This window comes from Urocitellus parryii, chromosome 2 (assembly GCF_045843805.1).
Source record: "Urocitellus parryii isolate mUroPar1 chromosome 2, mUroPar1.hap1, whole genome shotgun sequence".
In the NCBI taxonomy this organism is placed as follows: Eukaryota; Metazoa; Chordata; class Mammalia; order Rodentia; family Sciuridae; genus Urocitellus; species Urocitellus parryii.
Genome location: NC_135532.1, coordinates 41,045,203 through 41,072,544, shown reverse-complemented (window position 1 = coordinate 41,072,544; position 27,342 = coordinate 41,045,203). Strand labels below are relative to the sequence as shown.

The following is a 27,342-nucleotide window of genomic DNA, read 5'->3' as shown; positions in this document are numbered from 1 at the left end:
ATGAGGCATAACACAGAGCCATAAGTCAGGTAGCAACCAGAGATGCTGGTGGGATGTCAAGCTAAACAGTGAATGAACTAATACTACTTGTTTCTTAGGACAGGTATGACCCAGAATAAGGTCTAGAGTATCTATGAATAGACTCTGTGTTCTTTACATGTCCCACATACACCATTTCTCTCCACTGAACTTTTGATAATAATTGCATGGCTTGTGATAACCATGGTAACACAAGGTTATTTGCTCTGAAAGGGCCAGAGGAGCAGGCGCTCTCTGTGGTTGATTAAGAGCAGACGAGTAGGCTTCTGTCAGGGGATAACACAGCAGTACTGGGGAAATCTAGTCTCTACTCTCAAACCTCTGAAATGGAGGGTGTGCATCAAACTCTGCAAGAGCAAAATAGAAACAGCTTAAATGGGAGGCTGCTTTTGTGCCAGGGTGGTCATCTTCATTGTCAGCTGGGGAGACATTCATTTCTGTAGAATCATTGCCCATGTGCAAAGGGACAGTGATGCTGAGAACAGCACGCTCTGGGGGTGAGCTCAAACCTTGGAAGGCTGTCTGTCTGGTGACTGGGCAACGGTGTGTGGGTATGGGTGTTACAAGGGCAACAGACTCTGGTGCTTCTAAGTAGCTGTTCCTTTTTCTGAACCTTATGGCTAGAGTCACATAATGGTAGAGTTTCTTCAGTAGTAATCAGAAGGAATCAGTCCTTTAAATTATGATATTATTAGAGCAGATGAAGCAAATGTCTTACTTTCTCTGCACTGGCAAATGAGCCAAGTGAGCTGGTAAGAGAATAGAGATTTCTGTCTGCTTGAGAATGAAGTCTCCAAGCACCTATCATCATCATGCCATAACTCAGGGCTCACTCTGTGCAGATGTGGTCAAGGATGAATCTCATCATCCTTAGATCATGCCATTACCTTGAATTTCTCCTCATAGTTCTCGAAAGCTTCCATGACCATACACACAGCCTCCACTGAGCACTCAAGCCGGCCATCCACTCCATTGAAGCGATACATGCTGCCAGACACATCTACCACCAGGCGCAGACGCTTGGGTTTCTCTTGTGGGCTCCCCAGCTGAGGGAAGGAATGACAGAAAGAGCTTGTGAACTACAATGTCATCAATGGCTGCAGTCCTGAGGAGCTCACACAGGCACCAGAGTGCTAGTCATGAGGTGGGCAGATCAGCTGCAGACTTGACCCTGTAAAAGGTTGACCAGGCTGGTGAAAGATGCCTGTAGATTGAATTTCAGAAATTGAAATTGCATAAGGAAGTTAGGATCATATGAAAAAGATTTTCCTTTGGAATAGAGCCCTTGCAAGGCCCAATCTAGTCTAGTAAAGTTGCCTTTTGGAGACTGGTGCCTTAAAATAATTTGGAAAGATACAAATCCTAACATGTCATTTTCTCTCCATGCCTCGAAGTCAGTAATTCTAGCAGGAGTCTGTTATTTTGGAGGGAAGCCAACATCAATTTTATTTGTATCTGTTATGCAGTCGAAAACCATTTCCCATGTAGGTTGCAAGAAATACTAGATTTTTAAAACAAGGTTATGGGAGAGGGAGTCTGGCAAATAATCTAAGGAAAATTTTTTTAAATGATTTTTGTCCTTAGCAAGCTTTCAAAATTTCCTTGGAGTTAGTGAACTAGTGTTTTTTTTTCTTTTCTTTTCTTGGCAGTTTAAAGCATGAAAGTGTCTTTAAGCTGATGTATAGAAGCAACTATCAATTAAATGTGAAACTTGAGAGACTCGGTTTGATTTTGGACAATTTTGGCCAATGTGCAGAATTTTGAAAAATCTTGTCAGTTTTACAGAAAGAAAGAAAGAGGAGAGAGAGAGAGAGAGAGAGAGAGAGAGAGAGAGAGAGAGAGAGAGAGAGAGAGAAACGAAGGAAGAAAAATTCCAGGTTATTTTGTTACTGTAAACTCTCTGACATGCATAAACACTAACGGCAGAGCCAGAAATTTCAAAACATGCTCTGGGTATTAGAGGATAATGGTTTGGAGCCAATTCAATATATTTCTTCAAAACTTTTGAGTGTGTCCAAATGAATAATCGTGCCACACAGGCTTTTATGACTGCTCACAATTTCATATATATCCAACCACATTTGTTGACCACAATGAGTCAGTAAAGAACACAGTTGTTGACTCATCCCAGTGACACAGAAATAAGGACTCCCCAGATTACCACCAGATCCTCTCTGAGAACACATTTAAGTAGATGAATTCTCCCTGCTCTCTCCAGGCACTGCTCCCCCAGCTCTCAGTGGGAACTTCGCAGTTCTGGTTTTGTAGGGTTATAGGAAATCAAGAGACCTAATATTTCACTGTGTTGCCATTATATGGCAAAGTTTTCAAAACTATGGCTAACTGAAACTTGAATTAACACAATGAGAGTTAAAGGAGAATTCCTTATTTCCTAAAATTTTCTTAAATCCCATGATGGACACAGATCTTTAAAGGTACAGAATAGTAGAAAACCACCAAGATGGCTCTATTGCTCTCACTTGAGGAATACTCTAGGAATCAGAGACAACAGGGTGCCCTCAGTTTCCCTTCCAGGGCACCTGCTCTGTGTCCCAGGAGTGGGATGGGCCACATGGGCAGCTCTCTTGGCTACTGGCTTCCAGAGGTTTCTGCCAATGGGAGGCACTGTCAGATCAAAGTGAGAGGCTGGGGGGTTGTTACCTCAGCTTTTTCTCTGCTGTTGCCCAGGGGTCGGCTCTACCTTTACCAAAGGCCACAGCTCCATGAACTACCTTCTCCAGATTCCAGAACTGTTCTCCTGCTCTGTGTGTTAGATTTCAGGGCAGAGTCAGATCCCTGCTGATGTCAGCCTGGGTTACCACAGTGAATCTTTTGGCTTTCATAAATCTACTCTTATCTTTGTAAATACTCTCTAAATTCTTCTGTATTCACTGCTACTTAAATTACCCAGTATGAGTGTGCCTTGTGTTTCTTGCTGAGAACTTAACAGGTACAATAAATAGTATAATATTTATTTTTTTCTTCATTGTTTTCTTCTTCTCCTTCTCCTTCTTCTTCTATAATGATTTCCTTGGTTGCCACATTCAGAGTTTATGATGTTTTGACACACAACTCAAGAAAGTGAGTTTCTAGAAACAAGGCCAAACTAAGCAAGTCTGATGCTACCAGTCCTCCACTACTTACTTGTGGCTCCAGCTCACCCCGACGTTTGTAGATGTTTTTTTCTCCAGTCAGCCCATCAATGATCTTGGCATCATCTAGTTCTCCAGTAGCTTGGTGTTTTAGCCACTGCCTTTCTTTACCTTTAGCCTAGGACACACAAACACATATACATAAGTCTTTATTTTTAACGAGTTCTGCAGGATCTTTGACACACTTTCTGCATGAATAACAGGAAACACACCAGGGAACTTTTCAATACATGATGTTTCTGCATAAACACAACTGCAGAAATGAACTGGTTTCTGCTCTGCTGACAAAGAAAAGCAATTTATGTGTATTTTGTTAGTTTTAATTGTTTTAACATATGGAACACTTGAAGGGCATATGGACAGGAAGACAATATGAAAATGACCCCCTGAAGAAAGTTCTATATCTGGAAAGGTAATGATGATGCATTTCCTATGGGTTTTCTGTCTCTGTTCTTCTAGAAAATTTATTAGGTACCAAAATAATCAGCTTGAACTTGTTGACATTGTCAGAAAGCCCAGAGAGAATGTGATCTTCAGAAGTCTTCCTTTTGGAAAGAAATTTGCTACTCAAGTTCTCCGTGTCTTATTGTGTACATGGAAACAGCTAGAAACAACAGTATGTGAACATTTTGTACCCCACACATTTCTGATTTTCTATATTCTGAAATTTTCTGAATTATTTTTTTAAGGTATTTTCACATAACATTTTGCCAAAACACAACTAGATCAGGTGATAGTTAAATGATAAAGAACTTTAATATCCCAATAAAGGCATGTGTTTATTGTAGCCCATGAGTATATTTACCTTAAGAAGGGGGAAGAATAGTTGAAATGTTTTAATGCATGTAAACAAGATTATAGGTGTATTTCATTTCTAGAAACACCAAAATATGAGAGGAGAGTGGACTTATAGTTAGAATTTCAGCATTTAATAATTCCTCCATGGTAAAATGATGGGTTTAAATTTATTTTATAATAATTACAATCTGCATTTAAAAATCACAAAAATTACTTACTGGGTAGCCTTTACAATAGTGAAATCATCACTGGTTAATAAAAGCATGTAGCAGCTAGGAGGATTGGGAAGGGCGTGATCAGGGCATTGCTTTGTCAAAATATTTATGAAACTTAGAAAACCAATGTTTGATGATAACAATGGCACATGTGTTACCAAACATGTTATATAATTTTATTCTGATACTAATTCTGTATTGCTCTTAAACCTAGCTCAAAAATTAACTTCCATGCCATTTCGATGGTGGCTGACCACTGTGACCATGTTTTCTTTTACTTTCTTAACTGCTTATTTTTCCATTTGATAATCCTGTGAGAGTCTGTCTTCATCTATGAGAGGCATTGGAAGACTGAGCTCTGCAGCTTGGTACCTCCAAGAGTATTAGAATGTCACATTGAAAGGTACCTAAATGGTCATCCATGGTGTTGTTTCCAAGCATAAATCATCCTGGCAGTCTGAGGGATTACCCACTCCTGATTCCAGGAATGACAAAAAAGAGGAGACAGGAGTTAAGTCCTAATTTTTGGTATGGGGAGGATGGCACTATGCAATCAAGATTGTCTTGTCTGATTATTGAAATAGTGGAAAGTATTCTGGAAGTCTGTGCTTACTTGCTCCTTCTACCACCTGTAACTCTGTATCAAGTTTTATATGACAGCAGCTTTGCTCCAATATGCCCCATTTCCATGTGAGATCATGGGGTTCTTATGAAGAATATACAACTGGGAAAGATACATTTCTAAGATATACCTGGTACAGTGGGGTTCCAGGACCTGCCCACCAAAATTAAAATCTTATGCTGGTGACCTAGGGGTTTCCATTTATTTACATTAATACATCTACATTAAATATGGTAATTTTAATAAAGGGTTAGTATCTAAAAAACTGTTAAAACTCAACAGTAAAGAAAAAGTTTTAAAAATGGGCAAAAGACTTGAGAAGGCACTTCATTAAAATAGTCACATTGGCCGGCCGTGGTGAGCACATGCCTATAATCCCAGTGGCTTGGGAGGCTGAAATAGGAGGATCATGAGTTCAAAGCCAGCCTCAACAACTTTGCAAGGCTCTAAGCAACTTAGTGAGAAAAATATTTAAAAAGGGCTGGCAATATGGCTTAGGTTCATCTCCCCTGGGTCTAATCCCCAGTACCTGCTAAAACAAAAACAGATTGATGGTAAATAATCATATGAAAATATCTTAAACATACGTTAATATATGTAACATATGGAACATCAAAATAAAACAACTATGAGATATCACTCCAAACGTATTAGAATGATCAGAACCCCAAACTCTGAGAACAACAAATGTTGTTAAGGATGCAGAGTCTCTCACTGTGCATGGGAATGAAAAATGGTGTTTGCACATGGGAAGACAGCTTGGCCGCTTCTTCTGAAACTAAACATATTCTTACCGCACCATCCACCAATTGCATGCCTTACTATTTACACAAATGAGTTGAAAACTTCTGTCTACATAAAACTCTGCCGTGATATTTATGGCAATTTTATGTATAACTGCCAAAATTTGGAAGCAACTAAAATGTTTTTCAATAGGTAATGGATAAATTAAATTGTTGGTACATCCAGACAATAGAATACTATTCAGTCCTAAAAAAATGAACTAGCAAATCTATTTATAAAGATCCCACTGTAATATAGTGATCTGAAGTAGTTTGTTATTTTAGACATTCTTGTATGTGACTAACTCATCCTAGGGAATTTATCATTTACCACAAGAAGTTTTTATTCGATTTTCTTTAGTACATTTGTGAGAAAGAAATCCTACTGGTCAGCTCTAGTCCTTGGTATTCAAGGTTAATTTATTATGAGGCAGGTCTTCTAGACCACAAAATGAACAAATATTAACTCCTGTGTGAGCTTTGTGAAGTCTTGACTTAGTGATTTCAATTCCTAACCAGCATTATAGGGTGCAGAAATTGCAGTAATAGATTCACAGCACAAGAAGGGAATTATAGGTGACATGGAGCTGGGATGCTGAGGGGAAATGGCAGAGTGATGAGGAGAAACAGAGCCATCACCCAGTGGAGTTTATGTAATAGTTCAACAGCACCGTGGAATTCTTCTTTTAGTATTCATGTTAATAATACTTTATAAAAATGACAGAAGGGGCTCCTATTTAGGACATATGTTCCTATTACTTTCCTTGGTAAAGGGGTTACTGTATTGAAAATATTTTACTCTTAGAATATTATATTTTTGCAGCACGAGTGAAAGGGAGGGATATGCTTTTTCCAGTAATATGCTACTTTTTCTTGCCCTTCCTCCTTCCTTCCCTCCCTGCACCTTCCTCTTCCTCTTTCCCTTCTTCTTTGGTCAAATTCCTGTATGATATGCTAATAATAAAGTACAGAAATCGTAAGTGCAGATCTTAATGAACTGTTGTGCTGTGAAAATACCATTTAACTACCTATACCTCTGAAGTCTCTCAGGGCCCTGTCCTGGATTTTACTCTTTGCAAAGGTAACACTTATTCTGATCTCTAGTAGCACTGAATAGGTTTGATTTTGAACTTAATAAAAATGGAGTCAAAGAACATACACTCTTGTCTCTGGCTTCTTTGCTCAATAATATCTCATGGATATTGGGATATTGTTGTATCTTGTGGTACTGTATTCTCTCTCATAGGTTTAACGTTATTACATTATATGACTTGCACAATTTATTATATTTATAATTCCATCTATAATTCTGCTGTATTCATTTTGGGACTATTTTGAATAATGCAACCATAAATGTTCTTGAATGTGTTTTCTAGAGAAGATACATGTGCATTTCTGGTTGTGGGAAAGCTCTGAGTCACAAGACTAGATATATTCACCTTTAGTAGATATTGCTACTCAGTTTTCTAAGGTGGTTTGTCTAATTAACATTAGCATGAGCAGTGTATGAGGGTTGCATTTGCATATTCTCACCAACATTGATATTAATAGTTTTAATTTTTTTCAGCCATCCTGGTTGGTATGCAGTAAACTCCCTTTATTTTAATATTTATTTGCAGCAAATGAATTACTTTGGGTCATGCTTGTTACTGACACTTTCAGGATCAAGAATCAGTAGCTTTTATTTTTGAGAAGTGAAAGCATGTTTCAGTCTTTTGATCCAGAGATACTGGGCACAAAAATATTTTTCTAACAGTAGCACTGTTATATAGTTCTCAGGTTTATAATTTGCAGATAAATTAGGGGAAATTTTATTTTTTTATCCTCTAGCCCATCAACCAATACTTGGAAACTCAAAACAGGAAAAAGCCTGTCAGAATGGATGCCTTTGGGGACCATGGACTGGAGGGGGAGTTCTTTAAAAAGTTGTTGAAGTCTGAATAGAAATATTTATTATTTTCAGAGCTGGGGGCTGTGGCTCAGTGGCAGAACACTTGCCTAACATGTGTGAGGCACTGGGTTGGATCCTTAACACTGAAAAAAAAATAATCATTTTTTAAAAAGAAATATTTATTATTTTCAATGTGTTTGCAAAGTCTTCTGTATTTTATTGTATTCACTGAAATACTTCTAGAAATACTAAATACACACTCTATTTAGTTTTTAGTATTTTTAGTTTGTTCTTTTTAGATCACACTGAATTTAAATATATACTTTTACTTACAACAGGAGTCATACATTTTTTATTATATAGTCCTAGTGAATAAAGCAAAGTTTCTTTGTAAAAGTGTCCATTTGTTTTGTATTAATTTTATTTATTTATTTTAAAAAAAATATTTATTTTTTAGTTCTAGGTGGACACAATATCTTTATTTTGTTTTTATGTGGTGCTGAGAATTGAACCCAGTGCCTCACACATGCTAGGCGAGCACTTACCACTTGAGCCACATCCCCAGCCCCTTGTATTATATTTTAAATTTACACTAACAAGAACTCATTATTAAAGTAGATTGTGTGACTATATTACATTATATGAAACATCTAACTTATGGTTCTTCTAAAAAAGAAATATAGTTTTATTACTTTCACATACAGAACACTCTGACTAACTGAAAAACTCAGAGAATGATGTATTCTGGTTAATTTATTTTCTGGTAACTCTTGGTTAGCTAGAAAGTATACACACACATTTGTAGCATGGAGGACATTAAATGAATAAAATTGACCAAAACCAGTTATTTTTGTGGTTTGTGATACTGCCTGTGATTTCAGCACTGAAAACATTCTGATTAATCTGAAGTTTTCACTTATTTGGGTTCTGGTTAAGCAAGACTTCCTTCATCTATAAACTCTACAATTATGACAGTTTTCTATTATTTTTTTCAGAATAGATTGGTAGAAAATGTAAGCATTCTATATAGAACAAAGTATGGAGAAGATCATCTATAACTATTGTTGGGTAAATACGTAACTGTAAATGAATGTTTGAGGATAGCTAGGAAGAGTGATTCTCTCATTAATATTAGCTCCCATTATTTTAACTATTCCCCATGTTTAGCCAACCATTTGGACACAAATATTTGCTATATTAAGGAACTTTTTGTATAGTGTCCATAAAATAACAAATTATTAATTGGTAGAAATAAATTTTACTTTCTGGTTTTACATATTTTGACATAACAGTTAAAAATATCTAAATAATGAAAGAACATTGCAAAGAAGAGAGAAGATATTTATCTTCTTATTCCAAGAAATTCCTTTTTTTTTCTTAAAGTAACACCTCATTGTGAGGGAAAATGGAGATTCACGTATTAACAAAGGTGATTCTAATTATAAGAATTTGTACCCTTGGACACAAATGTGGTTCTAAACCATTACTTTGGATGACAGATTACTGTCATTTTACATTCTGGTTTTATGAAGAAAAACAACTTCAGTGCTTTTTCTTCAAGAACTAAATATGTTGTACCTCAAAAGATCTGAGAACCATACCTATGGGTATGCATCTATAATAGGCATCTTAAACTTAACAAGTTTGAAACCCCAGAATCCACCTCAGCAAAAGGCAAAGGGCAACCCACTATTTCAGCTCTTCAGGCCATATATCTTGGAGACATCATGACTCCTGTTTCACCCACGCAATCCACTGGTAAATCCTTTCAATTTCTGGCAGTATCTGACCCTCTCTGCAATTTGCATGTCTATCCCTCACGTGCAGCATTAAATCCCATTTGTACCACCATAAGCCTCCCTCTGGCCTCCCTACTCCCACCTTTGTCCTCTTGCAGACCCCTCGTCACACAGCAATCAGAGTAATTTTATATAACATGTTGCAATTTGCAAGAAGTTTCAGCAAGAAAAACTGCTGACATGATTGTGCTTAAAAAGTCAGATTAAATTTATATTTCTGTAATCATTTTAAAGAATAAAAAAATTCACTTTTTCCATATGTAACATGAAGTATCACACTTTTTACTTCTAGTCCTCATTATACCAACTTAATTAACCAAAACCAACAGAATTAACTGAAAGTATTCTTGATTTTTATCTAAATTTTAAAATCTTATTTATTTAATTTAAATTTTAAATTTTAAAATAACATGGGAATTTAGGCACTGTTTATTATTAAATTCATAGTTCTTCACATATATTTTTAGCAAGAATGATTTTTTTCTTGTTTTGATTTGTTCTACTTAGTTATAAATGACAGCAGAATGCAATTCAATTCTCTGGTTGTACATGATGTAGAGATGCATCATTTGTGTGATCATACATGTACCTAGGGTAATGTTGTCCATCTCATTCTACCATCTTTCCTATCCCCTTAGCCCCTCCCTGCCCTCCCCTTTGCCGCATCAAAAGTTCCTCCACTTTCCTCCACCCCATTATGGTTCACATATTAAAAACTTCAAATATCATGTTTGACACTTCAGCATAGGTGGGCTAGTAGTGAGAAAATATACTAACATCCAAAGCAAACATGTGCTTTCTTTAATCAAGGCTTCCCTCTTCCTGTGTTCTCTAGGTCTGTCCTCCATGGTTGGAAAGTTCTCTGCTCCATTCACCACTCCCCTCCGCCACAGTTAGTCACTGTCTTCTTTTCCAGCCACTAACATGATTTTTGAATTTGTCACAACTTTTCCATTTTCACTTCATTTGCCCCTGTTTTGAGTTCCTATCACTTCTCTCCTAAACAACTGAAATGATTTTATGATTTGATTTCTGGCTTTCACCTCCTTCTCTGCAACCTTCTCCCTTCTTGACCATGCCATTTCCTGATGAAGACAGACCATGCCACTCCTTTGCTCATGCATCTTCATGGCTCTTCCCTGGTTACAGACATATCAGCCTCTGCATGGTGCTCACAACCTTTTAGGATTCCTGTTCCCTAAGCTTTCTCTTCCACTAGTTTCTACCCCCAAGCACATCCCAAAACTCTGAACACTAGTCACTGTAGATACTATTTGCCATTTTCCAAGCAGCCTGGTACTCGAGTCTGTCCCCTACTCAGAGGTCTCTTCTTTCTAGAGTACTGCTTCACCAGCTGGTTTCACTCTTCAAACACTTGTGAGTGCTCAGTGATGCATTAAGCAAAAGAAAACTTGTATGAATTCAACCCTTCCTTAATTACTTGTGCAAACTGACCAGAAATAACATCTCTGCTTAGGAAATATTGACATTTTAATATTTTTAGGAGCAATAGCAGTATCAACTGGCTCAGAGTTTTGTGAAACTGAAAAGATCCAGGCAGTACAGGGGCAAGTACAAAGCAGTAAGAGGGGGTGCAGGGGATAGTGAATAGTCACCTGGAAAATCCAGAATGCTCCTGTGTTTCTTCAGAGTAAAATGACTTATATTTGTGAATTTCCAGTAAAGGTGAGATGCCCTAAGATCTTCCATGAGGGGAATGAGAAAGTTTAGTGTCTGCTAGGGTTACTGGTAATTTTACTGCTTCTTGGATAGGAAGAAAGGTAAGGTAATATATTTTCCTTTGGAACACTTAACTAGGTGTGTTTTGCTCAGCTAAGGCATGGTGGTGAGACCATAGTTTAATATAGACACTTTGGCACTGATTAATTTTTTTCTGATTGGCTGATTAGGGTTCAGCTAACCATCTATGACAGTTTGGGGAAGTGTCCAGATTTGGGCCCAAGTTATTTCTTGATCCACAAATGGAAGATTACCTGTAAATTATCCAAGATGATTCGGAGGAACTGCACCTGTCGCCGAACAGCACCTGAAAATCTTTCATAGGCTGCAGCATCATATTCACTCATTTGGATCTCCTTTAGCCTGAAACCAGAGGGGAAAAAGAAGACAAGAGCTTACAGCATGTTCATGTGTTCTTTTACTCACCTATTGCTAAAATTGTATGAAATTCCTTGGAAACTCAGACTTCAAGGAGAAAAGGAAAGAAATAAGATCTCCAGCAATGCCTCAGATTCAATGTCCAGTGGTATGTTGGTGAATGAGTAAAAAAATGATGGCCAGGACCCACCACTCCTTCCCAAACACAAAAAGGCCCCAATTTGTAGTACATATTTGCTGATTTCTAGTGTATAACTATTACCACTACAATCAATAGAAACAGTATACATTTTTCAAATCTACCCACACAGTGAGAACACACACACATACACACACACACACACACACACACACACACACTCCAAAACTTGCAGAACCTAAGATGGTTCTATTCCTACATTTTTGTGGAATCTTCATACTACTTTACTGAACTATTGCACTAATTTGCAGTCCCACCAACAATGTATGAACAAACCTTTTGTCCCACATCTTTGCCAGCGTTTATTGTTACTATTCGTAGTTGATCATTGTCATTCACCACAGTGACATGAAACCTTAGTGTGGTTTTGATAGGTATTTACCTGATTGCTAGAGATGTTGAATATTTATTATTTATTTGTTGATCATTTGTGTTTCTTCTTTTGAGAAAGATTTATTTAGTTCTTTTGTCCATTTACTGATTTTTTTTTTGGTGTCAAGTTTTTGGAGTTCCTTATATATTCTGGATATTAATACCCTGTCAGAGAAGCATCTGGCAAAGATTTTCTTCCATTTTGTGGACTCTCTCCTTATGGTCTTAATCATTTTCTTTGCTGTGCAGAACTTTTTAATTTGATGGCATCCAACTTATTAATTCTTGGTTTTATTTCTTGAGTTTTGAGAGTGCCTGCGCCAATATAATGGAATGTTGACCTTAGGTATTCTTCTAGCAGTTACAAAATTTATAGTCTAATTCCTAAGTTATTGATCCCTTTTGATTTGACTTTTGGGCAGGGTGAGAGATAGGGATCTTGTTTCATTCTTCTACATATGGATATGCAGTTTTTCCAGCATCATTGTTTAAAAGGCTGTCTTTTCTCCAGCATATATTTTTTGGCACCTTTGTCAAGTGTCAGATGGCTGTATGTATGTGAGTTTTATTCCACTGGTCTTCATTTCTACTTTCATGTCAGTACTAGACTGTTTGTTTTTACTGTAGGTCTATAGTATAATTTGAGATCAGGTATTGTCATGTCTCACGTATCACATTTCTTCCTCAGAATTGCTCCATCTATTCTATGTCTCTTATTCTCACAAATGAATTTTAGGACATTTTTTTTAGTTCTGTTAAGAATGTCATTGGTATTTTGATGGGTAAGGCAATGAATATGTATATTGCTTTTGGGTCGTTTAACAATATTAATTCTGCCTATCCAAGATCATGGGAGGTCTTCCATTTTCTAAGGTCTTTTTATATTTCTATCTTCAGTGTTCTATAATTTTTATTATAGCTGTCCTTCACCTCCTTGGTTAGATTAATTCCCAGGAATCTTTTTAGGATATTGTGAATGGGATGATTTTCTTGATTTCATTCTCAGAAGAGTCACTGTGGAAATACAGAAAAGCTATTGATTTATGGATTTGTGTCATGCTACTTTGTTGAATTAATTTATCAGCTCTAGTCTTCTGGTGCAGTGTTTGGGGCCTTCTAAGTATAGACTCATGTCATCAGCAAACAGAAAGTTTGACTTCTTCATTTCTTATTTGTAAATCTTTATTTTCCTTCTCTTGCCTGATTGCTCTGGTTAGGATTTTAAGAACTATATTGAATAAAAGTGGTGAGGTTGAACATCCTTGTCTTGTTCCTGCTTTTATAGAAAATGCTTTCAGTTTTTCTCCATTCAGTACAGGCTTTGGGTTTGTCATCTACAGCTTTTGTAATGTTGAGGTAAATTCTTTCTTTTCCTAGTTTCTCCATTCATGTTTTTAACACGAAGGGGTGTTGAACTTTATCCAAGGCCTTTTCTACGTCTATTGAGATGATTATATGATTCTTGTTCTTAATTTTGCTTGAGTGGCAAATTACATTTTATTGATTTGCATATGTTGAATCAACCTTGCATGTCTGGGATAATACACTTGATCCTGGTCTATTGTGATGTGATTTCTAATGTGGCTTGCTAATATCAAGGATTTTTGTATCTATGTTCATCAGTGATATTGGTCTGTAGTTTTCTTTCCTTAATGTGTCTGTGTCTGGTTTTGGTATGAGGATTATACAGTGTTCATAGAATATATTTGGGAATGAAATAAATTGAGAATGACTGGTATTCGTTCTTCTTTCAAGGTCTGGTAGAACATGGCTGAGAATACATCCGGTCCTGGGCTTTCCTCTGTTGGAAGGTTTTGTGCTGTTGCAATTTCACTACTTGATATTTGTCTGTTTAAGTTTTCTATGTCTTTCTGGTTCAACTTGGGCAGGTCATATTTGTCCAGAAATTTGTTGATATCTTATGGATTTTCCAGTTTATTGGAGTATAAAATTTCAAAATAATTTCTAATGATTGTGTGTGTTTTAGAAGTGTCTGTGATGATATCTCCCTTTAAATCTCTAATTTTGTTTATGTGGGTCTTCTCTTTCTTTTGGTTGATTTTGCTAAGGGTTCATCAATCTTATTAAGCTTTCCATAGAACTCTTTATTGCATTGATCCTGTATATTTTTATTCTCTATTCATTAATTTGGACTCTGATATTATTTCCTGTCTTCTGATCATTTTGGAATTAATTGGCTCTTCCTTTTCTAAGGCCTTGAAGTAGAACATAAGTTTATTTGGGATATCTCTATTTTTTTAATGTAGGTATTCATTTTTTTCTCTTAGAACTGCTTTCCTACTGTCCAAGAGATTTTGATGTCTTATATCTCTTTTCTTATTTGTTTCCTAAAAATTTCTGGATTTCTTTTCTCATATATTCTATGATCATATTTTATTTAAATAGTGGTGTTCTATCACCATGTGCTTATGTAGTTCCTTTTTTTGCTGTTGTTTTCTAGTTTTATTCCATTATGATCTGATAAGATGCTCATATATATATATATATATATATATATATATATATATGATATAAGTCACGAATATATATATATATATATATATATATATATATATGACTTATATCATGACCTAGAAATATATAATATTTGTGAGTTATATTGTGACGTAGAGTATGGTCAATAATGGAAAAGATTCCATGAGCTTCTGAGAAGAAGGTAAATTCGGCTGTATGGGGGTGAAATATTCTGTAGATGTCTATTAAGTACATTTGATTTATAGTATTAAAGTCAGAAAAATCCTTATTAACTTTATATTTGGATGACCTGTCTGCTGATGATAGGGGATGTTGCAAACAGCATTTAATTAGATCTTGTTTTTTTGATCCAATCCATTAATCTGTGTCTTTTAACTGGGGAGTTGAGACCATATGCATTCAGGGTTATTATGGATATGTGTTTGTAGATTTCTGATATTTTGGCTTGTTTACTACATTTAATTATGTCTTAATTTTCATTTAGTTGGTTGCTCTTCTCATGGTCATCATCTATTTAGGAGCTTTGGGGGTTATTTTTGGGTATGTCTTTGTGCAGTTTATCTTTGAGTAGTCTTTGTAGTGCTTCTTTGGTGATCATAAATTCTTTTAGCTTATCCCTGTCATGTAAAGCTTTTCTTTCGGCATCGATTTTGAAAGAGCTTTGCTAGATTTAGAAATCTTGATTGACAAAATTTTTCTTTAAGAGCTTTCTTTGAATATCTCACTCCAGGCCTCTTCTGTAGAATCTGAGTTCAGAAGCCCGAAGTGAGCCTTACTGGCTGGCTCCTAAATGAGACCTGATGGTTTTCTCTTGCAGCTTTTAGTGCTTTTTCCTTCTTTTCTATGTTAGGTATTTTGATTATCGTGTGTCTAAGGTTCTATTTTGACCTTGTCTATTTGGGGCCCTATATGCCCCCTCTATGTGGATGCTCCCTCATTTCTGATAAAGGAACATTTTTCTTTTACTGTCTCATTGAAAATGTTCTTAATGCAGTCAACCTGTATTTCCACGTTCTTTTCTATCCCAATGACACTCAGGTATGCTCTTTTAATCCTGTCCCAGAGTTCTTGTGCATTCTGAATATGGTGTTTTATTTTCCCCCTTTATTACATGCTGAGTATTCAAGTTCCTTTACCCTGTATTTTTTTCTTTGACCCATTAAGAATAAATTATTGTTTTTGCCTGTAAAGAAATGCATCACAAAAATTATATTAAAATAATAACTTTTTATAAAGATAATATTTGATGAAGAGGATAAAACTTTCACTGAAGGAAAACTGAAGGATGGGATTAGGAATATTTAGCCAATACACATTAACTTTCACCATGTGATTTTGGAAATTCCAATTTGTTTATAATTCTACTTTGGAAATTCCAATTTTTTGATAAAATTTCTCTCTAGTTGGAGCAAGCCTTCTTTACATATTTGGACTAGCCTTGTTTCCAACTTTTCTGGCCATACAAATTTTCCATTTCAAAGGCATACCTAATTTACAAAACATGCAAGAAATAGCTCTTTGATATACTACTTCAAACTGTAAATATGAACATTCTCATACAATGAAGCATAAAGTCAGGAATTTTTTAAATGGGCTGATAAAAAAAATTTAAGAAATACTCTGATTTTTAAGTTCTAAACAGATGGTGCTGGTGCCGTGGAAGTGCTTTCACTGGTATTGAGATGCAAGTGTGTCTTGTGGCAAAAAAACTAAAGAAATACTCTATTGTAAGTTCTAAACAGCTAGTGCTGGTATCATGGAAGTGATTTCAGTAGTCCTTAGGATGCAAATGTGTCTCCTGGCTGTGGTGGTGGTCACATCAACCTATATGACTGATGAAATCATAGAGAACCATATCCGCAGAGTTGTAGGGGACTGGCAACGCCCCCGAATAAACTTCTTCTCCCCCTTTTTACAAAAATTCTTCTAAAGATGATGCACTTTTGCTTTGGGTCCTTTTCCCATACTATGTAAAACAGTCACAACTAGTACTTTCTTTTATTTTTAGTAAATTGCTGGAGGTTTAAAAGATAAACCACATGTCCCTATCCTAAAAGAGCTTGAAAATCCAATAAAGAAAAAGTTGAAACTGAGAGAAAATTTTAAAAAAAGAAATAAAGAAAAGCTGACATATATATATATATATATACACACACACACACACACACACATACACACACACTAGGTATTTTGTCTTCCCTTTTTAATTTTTGTAAATTAAGATAAAAGACAAATCAAAGGTTTCCAGCCCAAGCTAGGTGAAGTTGGAGAGAGAAAAAAGCAGACCATACAGCAAATACCTTTCTGACACCTGCAGCTTCCAAAACCACGAAGAACACTTTCATTAAAATTAATTTAATTGTATGAAAATTTATATAAAATTATGTAATTAATATTAAATAATCTGATTTATGTTAAATTTTATTTAAATTAAATTTATTTATTTTATTAAATTAATTTAAATAAAATTTAATAAATTTTTAGATATAAATTATATTATAATTTAATATAAATTAATTTATTAAATTAATAAACAAAACTAATTAAATAATAAATTTAAATTAAATGTAATAAAACTAACAATTTAATTTTTAAAATAAATTTAAATTAAATGTAATAAAATTAATTTATATTTAATTATAATATACTTTAAACTTTTATTTTATATAGAATTTTAAAATTAATTTTAATAAAAATGTACTTAATGGTTCTAGAAACTACAGGTGTCAGAGAAGCAATTGCCACATAATCTGCTTTCTCCTCTCCGACTTTACCCTACTCAAGTTGGAAACTCTTGATTCATCTTTTATCTTAATTTACAAAAATACAAAGATTAATTTTAAATACTTCTATTGTTAAATACCCATAGAAGCATGTAGATAAACAGTCCAGATTTTAATGATACATTCTTACAGATTTATAGTAGGTGTATTCCTGAGTTAATTTACTTTCCTTATATAAGGAAAATTGCCTTAATAAATTTTTCTAAAATTGTCTTTTTATTTATTTATCACGTTGCTCTACAATATGCGCTGGGGATATGGTAACATTCAGAATAATGATCTTAAAGCTTGTCAGGAGAGAGGAGAGCTAAAATATTCCTGCTAATGATTTAAAAAAAGAAATTTCTCAAGGTTAGGCCTTTCCTAGAGAGTGAAAGAAAGTTGATATTTCTATTTTTAACCTTAGTTTAAAAGTCTGTAAACCTCACAATTTTCATAGTTTATAGGGATGTCAGTCTCCTTGTATGGCCCAAAAGGTTAGTGAAAATACAGTTTCCCTAAAATCACAAACTTGCTGATTTGCTTGTCTTAAGGAGGTGGTTACTGATTTGTATTTGACAATTTCAGATAATGTTGTTATCAATGGAAGCATTACTTCTGGAAAGAATGCAATATCAAGTGGCACGTTTTCTTTGTTCTGAAATACAATGGATATAAGAAAGGAGGCCCCTACACATGAACCCAGGGGCATCATCTCACTTGAGGACAGACTTCTCTCCAATTCTTGGCTCAAACCAAGCTCCCAGTTCAAGAAGGACCCTGCACACCTGCAACTGGTACAACTCTAGGCAACTACATTTCCCAGAGACAGCATGACACCATCTAGTCTGTGTTCTCAGTCCTCCCTTCCCTTTTCTTTCACCTCTCTCTTCCTATTCACATTCCATTGCCTTGTTTCTCAAAATCCTTGCTCTTAGGTAACTGTCATCATTCTCCTCAGGCAGTTGGTTAATAAAGACTTAATTAACTACTCCCCCAGTGCTGGGCAGCTGCGGCTGAGGGCTGTGGCGGCGGCGAGGGGAAACGGCGGAGACCCTCGCTCCCGCCTTGGCTAATAATTTTTGTGACCCAGATTTAAGCAATAATATATTCACCTGGATTTCCGTGGTTTCATGAATGTCTTCTCTTCTTGGGAAAGGAAGTGAAGAAGCTTTTTAGGTGCATCTGGGGAGATCCAACATGGCAGCGGGCGCGGAGAGATCAAGTCTCTGACCTCTTCAGCTGCGCAGGCATAGGGAGTGGTAAACTGTCTAAATGGTGTTTGCTCAGGATCACTAGGCAATGCTGAGCTGATGTGGATCTGGGACGAACAGTTTGGGCCTCTCAGAACACACACCGAGCCCGGATCGGCTGCATTCAAGCTCCGGTTTGCCTGCTTCTCGTGACTCAGCACTAACGATCCCGCTGAAATAACTAGTCGGCCCTTCTGAACTTACAGAGGTAAAAGCCAACCGAGCCTTCATAGGCAGTGGCCACAGGATTTAAACGGGGCTTGGGAGAGACAGTCAGGACCCACCCGTTGCATTGGTCACCTGGCAAAGGGAACGAACGGTCACCATTTGCATGGGATACCACCATGGAGAGAACTGACGTCATGGGCGGAGGAGATAACTTCATTGAAACCAGTGGTGACAGGTGTGTAATCCCCTAGCCATCCCTCTCCACACAGCGGGGAAACCTTAAGGGCCCCTCCTAGCTCTCCCATAAGGGCCCCTCGCAGCTCTCCCATTAGGGCCCCTCCCAGCTCTCCCGTGAGCTCGATAGCCAGACCGAGGGAATCAGGATTGGCTCGGGCCTTGCGGCGTTGAACTCCCAGCTACCACTCCCACCAGTGCTGACAACTGAGGTCTCTTGCACCAGCTACCGGGGGCATGTCTACGGGAGGGCAAGCAAATTCGCGGGGGGTTCTCAGCCCCAAGCTCTACAAACTTAGGGTCTGAGGGAGGCAAACAGGGAGAGTGTGCCCAGGCGTTCATGAAAACAGGGCTCCCAGGAGCAGCAGACCTGGCGTGTAGCCAGTATTGTGGTGAGCGTCACAGGTGAGTGGGGCCTGGCTTGAGGAAACACAAGAGAAGGCCCTAGACACTCAGGATTGGAGACCCGCCCAGTCTGGGAGGAAGATCTGCTGCACAGTGATTGGTTCCCACCTATTGAGAGGAGAAGCTTGGCCCAGTGGGCACAGCTCCACCTACTGGAAGAGAAGTTAATCGAACTCTATGACTGCATTTATTATTATTATTATTATTATTATTATTTTTAATTTGGAATTTTTTTCTTTCATATTCATTTTCTTTTGTTGTTGTTCTTTAACTTTTTTTAATGTTTTTAATTTTTAAAATTTTTTTATTTTATTGTTATTTTTTTTTAATTTTAATTTTCATTTTTTTACTATCATTATTATTTTTTTAAAAAATTTTTTTTCTTTCTTTCTTTATTTTCTACTTGTCTTTTCTCTTTTCATTTATTTTCAATTCTCTTATTCCCCCTTCCTTGAATTCTACCTGCCTACTCTCATTCTCTTTAGTGACTTCTTCCCTTCCCTTCTAATGTCTTTCCTCCCAAGCATCAAAAAATTTATAAGGGTAAACAGTAACTCAGCAGTCAAACAGAACAAGAAGTAACATGAGCAGCATAAAAAAGCAAGGAAGAAAAGGAGTACAAACAATGAAGGACAGCCTAAATATTCAGGAGGACCTAGAGTCATCAGAAAAAATGGTCATATAAAGAACTCAAGGAATACCTTAGACAGATGGAATGGAACCTTAAAGAGGATACGAGACAGCAAATCCAAACAGTGAAAGAACACATTGAAAATGAATTACATAAACAGATAAAAGAAGAAGTTAAGCATCTTTATCAGGAGATAGAGATTATAAAAAAATCAAACAATAATTCTAGAAATGAAGGAAACGATAAACCAAATTAAAAACTCAATTGAGAGTATCACTAACAGAGTGGAGCAAGTAGAAGCCAGAAGGTCAGAAAATGAAGACAAAATATATCATCTTGAAAAGAGTCTAGCCAATTCAGAAAGGCTGGTAAAAAATCACGAGAAAAACATCCAAGAGATATGGGATAACATAAAAAAACCAAACTTACGAGTCATCGGGATAGAGGAAGGTACAGAGATTCAAACCAAGGGAATGAGTAACCTGCTGAATGAAATAATTACAGAAAACTTTCCAGAAATAAAAAAGGAAATGGATATACGAATTCTAGATGCATACAGGACACCGAGCACACAAAATCACAGTAGACCAACGCCAAGACACATTGTTATGAAGATAGCCAATATACAGAACAAAGAGAAAATATTAAAAGCTACAAGAGAAAGGAGGCAGATTACATTCAGGGGTAAACCAATAAAGTTAACAACGAATTTTTCATCACAGACGCTGAAAGCGAGAATATCCTGGAACAACGTATTTCAAACACTGAAAGACAATGGATGCCAACCAAGAAATCTGTATCCAGCAAAATTAAGCTTCAGGTATGACAACGAAATAAAAATCTTTCATGATTAACAAAAGCTAAAAGAATTTGCAGCCAGAAAACCAGCATTGCAAAGCATCTTGAGCAAAACACTACACGAGGAAGAAATGAAAAACAACAACCAAATCCATCAGTGGGAAGTGTCTCTGTAATGACAGAGGGCGGGGGGGGGAAGCTAATCATGGAGAAACAAACTAAATTTTAAAAAAAGATAAATAATCAAACATGGCTGGCAGTATAAACAATATATCAATAGTAACTCTAAACGTTAATGGCTTAAACTCTCCAATAAAGCGACATAGGCTGGTAACATGGATTAAAAAAACAAATCCAACAATATGTTGCCTCCAGGAGACACAGCTGACTGGAAAAGACATACACAGGCTGAAGGTGAAAGGTTGGGAAAAAATATACCATGCACACAGTCCTTGTAGGCAAGCAGGGGTGGCCATCTTCATATCGAATAAAATCGACTTCAAGACTAAGTTAATCAAAAGGGATAAGGAAGGACATTATATACTGTTGAAAGGAACTATTCACCAACAAGACATAACAGTTATTAATATGTATGCACCAAATAATGGTGCTGCGACGTTCATAAAACAAATTCTCCTCAAGTTCAAGAATCAAATAGACCACAACACAATAATTACGGGTGACTTCACCACACCTCTCTCACCATTGGACAGATCCTCCAAAGAAAAGTTGAATAAAGAAACTATAGAACTCAATATTACAATCAATAACCTAGACTTAACTGACATATATAGAATATATCAACCATCATCAAGTGGATATATTTTTTTTCTCAGCAGCTCATGGATCCTTCTCAAAAATAGACCATATATTATGCCATAGGGCAACCCTCAGTAAATATAAAGGGGTGAAGATAATACCATGCATTTTGTCTGATCATAATGGAATGAAACTGGAAATTAATGATAAAAGAAGGAAGGAAAAATCCTACATCACATGGAAAATGAACAATATGTTACTGAATGATCAATGGGTTACAGAAGACATAAAGGAGGAAATAAAAAAATTCTTAGAGATAAATGAAAATACAGACACAACATATAGGAATCTATGGGACACAATGAAAACAGTTTTAAGAGGAAAATTCATCGCCTGGAGGTCATTCCTCAAAAAAAGGAAAAACCAACAAATAAATGAGCTCACACTTCATCTCAAAGCCCTAGAAAAGGAAGAGCAAAACAACAGCAAATGTAGCAGAAGGCAAGAAATAATTAAAATCAGAGCGGAAATCAATGAAATTGAAACAAAAGAAACTATTGAAAAAATTAACAAAACTAAAAGTTGGTTCTTCAAAAAAATAAATAAGATTGACAGACCCTTAGCCATGCTAACAAAGAGAAGAAGAGAGAGAACTCAAATTACTAACATACGGGATGAAAAAGGCAATATCACAACAGATGCTACAGAAATACAGAAGACAATTAGAAATTATTTTGAAAACCTATATTCCAATAAAATAGAAGATAGTGAAGACATCGATAAATTTCTTAAGTCATATGATTTGCCCAGACTGAGTGAGGAGGATACACACAATTTAAACAGACCAATATCAATGGATGAAATAGAAGAAGCAATCAATAGACTACCAACCAAGAAAAGCCCAGGACCACATGGGTATACAGCGGAGTTTTACAAAACCTTTAAAGAAGAATTAATACCAATACTTTTCAAGTTATTTCAGGAAATAGAAAAAGAGGGAGCTCTGCCAAATTCATTCTATGAGGCCAACATCACCCTGATTCGGAAACCAGACAAAGACACCTCAAAGAAAGAAAAGTACAGACCAATATCTCTGATGAATATAGATGCAAAAATCCTCAATAAAATTCTGGCGAATCGGATACAAAGGCACATTAAAAAAATTGTGCACCATGATCAAGTAGGATTCATCCCTGGGATGCAAGTATGGTTCAATATACGGAAATCAATAAATGTTATTCACCACATCAATAGACTTACAGATAAGAACCATATGATCATCTCGATAGATGCAGAAAAAGCATTCGACAAAGTACAGCATCCCTTTATGTTCAAAACTCTAGAAAAATTAGGGATAACAGGATCATACCTCAACATTGTAAAAGCAATCTATGATAAGCCACAGGCCAGCATCATTCTGAATGGAGAAAAATTGAAGGCATTCCCTCTAAGATCTGGTACAAGACAGGGATGCCCTCTATCACCACATCTGTTCAACATAGTCCTCGAAACACTGGCCAGAGCAATTAGACAGACGAAAGAAATTAAAGGCATAAAAATAGGAAAAAAAGAACTTAAATTATCACTATTTGCAGATGATATGATTCTATACCTAGCAGACCCAAAAGGGTCTACAAAGAAGCTATTAGAGCTAATAAATGAATTCAGCAAAGTGGCAGGATATAAGATCAACCCGCATAAATCAAAGGCATTCCTGTATATCAGCGACAAACCCTCTGAAAAGGAAATGAGGACAACTACTCCATTCACAATATCCCCCCAAAAAATAAAATACTTGGGAATCAACCTAACAAAAGAGGTGAAAGATTTATACAATGAAAATTACAGAACCTTAAAGAAAGAAATAGAAGAAGACCTTAGAAGATGGAAAAATATACCCTGCTCATGGATAGGCAGAACCAACATCATCAAAATGACGATATTACCAAAAGTTCTCTATAAGTTCAATGCAATGCCAATCAAAATCCCAACAGCATTTCTTGTAGAAATAGATAAAAGAATCATGAAATTCATATGGAATAATAAAAGACCCAGAATAGCAAAAACAATGCTAAGCAGGAAGTGTGAATCAGGCGGTATAGCGATACCAGACTTCAAACTATACTACAGAGCAATAGTAACAAAATCAGCATGGTACTGGTACCAAAACAGGCGGGTGGACCAATGGTACAGAATAGAGGACACAGTAACCAATCCACAAAACTACAACTATCTTATATTTGATAAAGGGGCTAAAAGTATGCAATGGAGGAAGGACAGCATCTTCAACAAATGGTGCTGGGAAAACTGGAAATCCATTTGCATCAAAATGAATCTGAATCCCTATCTCTCGCCATGCACAAAAGTTAACTCAAAATGGATCAAGGAGCTTGATATTAAATCAGAGACACGGCATCTGATAGAAGAAAAAGTTGGTTATGATCTACATACTGTGGGATCGGGCTCCAAATTCCTCAATAGGACACCCATAGCGCAAGAGTTAACAACTAGAATCAACAAATGGGACTTACTCAAACTAAATAGTTTTTTCTCAGCAAAAGAAACAATAAGAGAGATAAACAGGGAGCCTACATCATGGGAACAAATCTTTACTCCACACACTTCAGATAGAGCCCTAATAACCAGAATATACAAAGAACTCAAAAAATTAGACAATAAGATAACAAATAACCCAATCAATAAATGGGCCAAGGACCTGAACAGACACTTCTCAGAGGAGGATATACAATCAATCAATAAGTACATGAAAAAATGCTCACCATCGCTAGCAGTCAGAGAAATGCAAATCAAAACTACCCTAAGATACCATCTCACTCCAGTAAGATTGGCAGCCATTAGGAAGTCAAATAACAATAAGTGCTGGAGAGGATGCGGAGAAAAGGGCACTCTTGTTCATTGCTGGTGAGACTGCAAATTGGTGCAGCCAATTTGGAAAGCAGTATGGAGATTTCTTGGAAAGCTGGGAATGGAACCACCATTTGACCCAGCTATTCCCCTTCTCGGTCTATTCCCTAAAGACCTAATAAGAGCATGCTACAGGGACACTGCTACATCGATGTTCATAGCAGCACAATTCACGATAGCAAGATTGTGGAATCAGCCTAGATGCCCTTCAATAGATGAATGGATAAAAAAAATGTGGCATTTATACACAATGGAGTATTACTCTGCATTAAAAAATGACAAAATCATAGAATTTGGAGGGAAATGGATGGCATTAGAGCAGATTATGCTAAGTGAAGCTAGTCAATCTTTAAAAAACAAATACCAAATGACCCCTTTGATATAAGGGGAGTAAACAAGGACAGGGTAGGGACGAAGTGTTTGAGAAGAAGATTTACATTAAACAGGGATGAGAGGTGGGAGGGAAAGGGAGTGAGAAGGGAAATCGCATGGAAATGGAAGGCGATCCTCTGGGTTATACAAAATGACATATAAGAGGAATGGAGGGGTAAGACAAGATAATACAAATCGAAGAAATTATTTACAGTAGAAGGGGTAGAGAGAGAAAAGGGGAGGGGAGGGGAGGGGAGGGGGATAGTAGAGAATAGGACAGACAGCAGAATACATCAGACACTAGAAAGGCAATTTGTCAATCAATGGAAGGGTAAATGATGTGATACAGCAATCTGTATATGGGGTAAAAATGGGAGTTCATAACCCACTTGAATCAAACTGTGAAATATGATGTATTAAGAACTATGTAATGTTTTGAACGACCAACAATAAAAAAAAAATACAGCATCCCTTTATGTTCAAAACATTAGAAAAACTAGGGATAACAGGAACTTTCCTGGACATTGTAAAAGCTATCTATGCTAAGCCTCAGGCTAGCATCATTCTGAATGGAGAAAAATTGAAGGCATTCCCTCTAAAATCTGGAACAAGGCAGGGATGCCCTCTATCACCACTTCTATTCAATATAGTTCTCGAAACACTGGCCAGAGCAATTAGACAGACTAAAGAATTTAAAGGCATAAAAATAGGAAAAGAAGAACTTAAATTATCACTATTTGCGGGTGACATGGTTCTATACCTAGAAGACCCAAAAGGGTCTACAAAAAAACTACTAGAACTAATAAATGAATTCAGCAAAGTGGCAGGATATAAAATCAACACGCATAAATCAAAGGCATTTCTGTATATCAGTGACAAAACTTCTGAAATGGAAATGAGGAAAAACACCCCATTCACACTATCTTCAAAAAAATAAAATTCTTGGGAATCAACCTAACAAAAGAGGTGAAAGATTTATACAATGAAAACTACAGAACCCTAAAAAGAGAAGTAGAAGAAGATCTTAGAAGATGGAAAAATATACCCTGTTCATGGATAGGCCGAACTAACATCTTCAAAATGGCGATATTACCAAAAGCTCTCTTTAGGTTTAATGCAATGCCAATCAAAATCCCAATGGCATTTCTTGTAGAAATAGATAAAGCAATCATGAAATTCATATGGAAAAATAAAAGACCCAGAATAGCAAAAGCAATTCTAAGCAGGAAGTGTGAATCAGGCGGTATAGCGATACCAGATTTCAAACTATATTACAGAGCAATAGTGACAAAAACAGCATGGTACTTGTACCAAAACAGGCGGGTGGACCAATGGTACAGAATAGAGGACACAGAGACTAATCCACAAAACTACAACTATCTTATATTTGATAAAGGAGCTAAAAGCATGCAATGGAGGAAGGATAGCATCTTCAACAAATGGTGTTGGGAAAACTGGAAATCCATATGCAACAAAATGAAACTGAATCCCCTCCTCTCGCCATGCACATAAGTTAACTCAAAGCGGATCAAGGAGTTAGATATCAAATCAGAGACTCTGTGTCTGATAGAAGAAAAAGTTGGCTCCGATCTACATATTGTGTCCAAATTCCTTAATAGGACACCCATAGCACAAGAGTTAATAACAAGAATCAACAAATGGGACTTACTCAAACTGAAAAGTTTTTTCTCAGCAAGAGAAACAATAAGAGAGATAAACAGGGAGCCTACATCATGGGAACAAATTTTTACTCCTCACTCTTCAGATAGAGCCCTAATATCCAGAGTATACAAAGAACTCAAAAAATTAGACAATAAGATAACAAATAACCCAATCAACAAATGGGCCAAGGACCTGAACAGACACTTCTCAGAGGAGGACATACAATCAATAAACAAGTACATGAAAAAATGCTCACCATCTCTAGCAGTCAGAGAAATGCAAATCAAAACCACTCTAAGATACCATCTCACTCCAGTAAGATTGGCAGCCATTAGGAAGTCAAACAACAATAAGTGCTGGCGAGGATGTGGGGAAAAGGGTACTCTTGTACATTGCTGGTGGGACTGCAAACTGGTGCGGCCAATTTGGAAAGCAGTATGGAGATTCCTGGGAAAGCTGGGCATGGAACCACCATTTGACCCAGCTATTGCCCTTCTCGGACTATTCCCTGAAGACCTTAAAAGAGCATACTACAGGGATACTGCCACATCGATGTTCATAGCAGCACAATTCACAATTGCTAGACTGTGTAACCAACCCAGATGCCCTTCAATAGATGAATGGATTAAAAAAATGTGGCATTTATACACCATGGAGTATTATTCAGCCCTAAAAAATGACAAAATCATGGAATTTGCAGGGAAATGGATGGCACTAGAGCAGATTATGCTTAGTGAAGCTAGCCAATCCCTAAAAAACAAATACCAAATGTCTTCTTTGATATAATGAGAGCAACTAAGAACAGAGCAGGGAAGAAGAGCAGGAAGAAAAGATTAACATTAAACAGAGACATTGAGGTGGGAGAGAAAAGGAGAGAAAAGGGAAATTGC

The 27,342-nt window shown here is 36.5% G+C and overlaps 1 protein-coding gene across 1 annotated transcript in view; it reads right to left on the bottom strand.

The window, feature by feature from the left end:
* Positions 1–339: 339 nt before the first annotated feature.
* LOC144253352 (von Willebrand factor A domain-containing protein 8-like) overlaps positions 340–27,342 on the bottom strand; it is a 158,821-nt gene continuing 131,818 nt past the window's right edge. Inside the window, 4 exon segments of the mRNA XM_077795467.1 lie at positions 340–684; positions 927–1,085; positions 3,184–3,309; positions 11,293–11,401. Coding sequence (XP_077651593.1) covers positions 340–684; positions 927–1,085; positions 3,184–3,309; positions 11,293–11,401 — 739 coding nt within the window.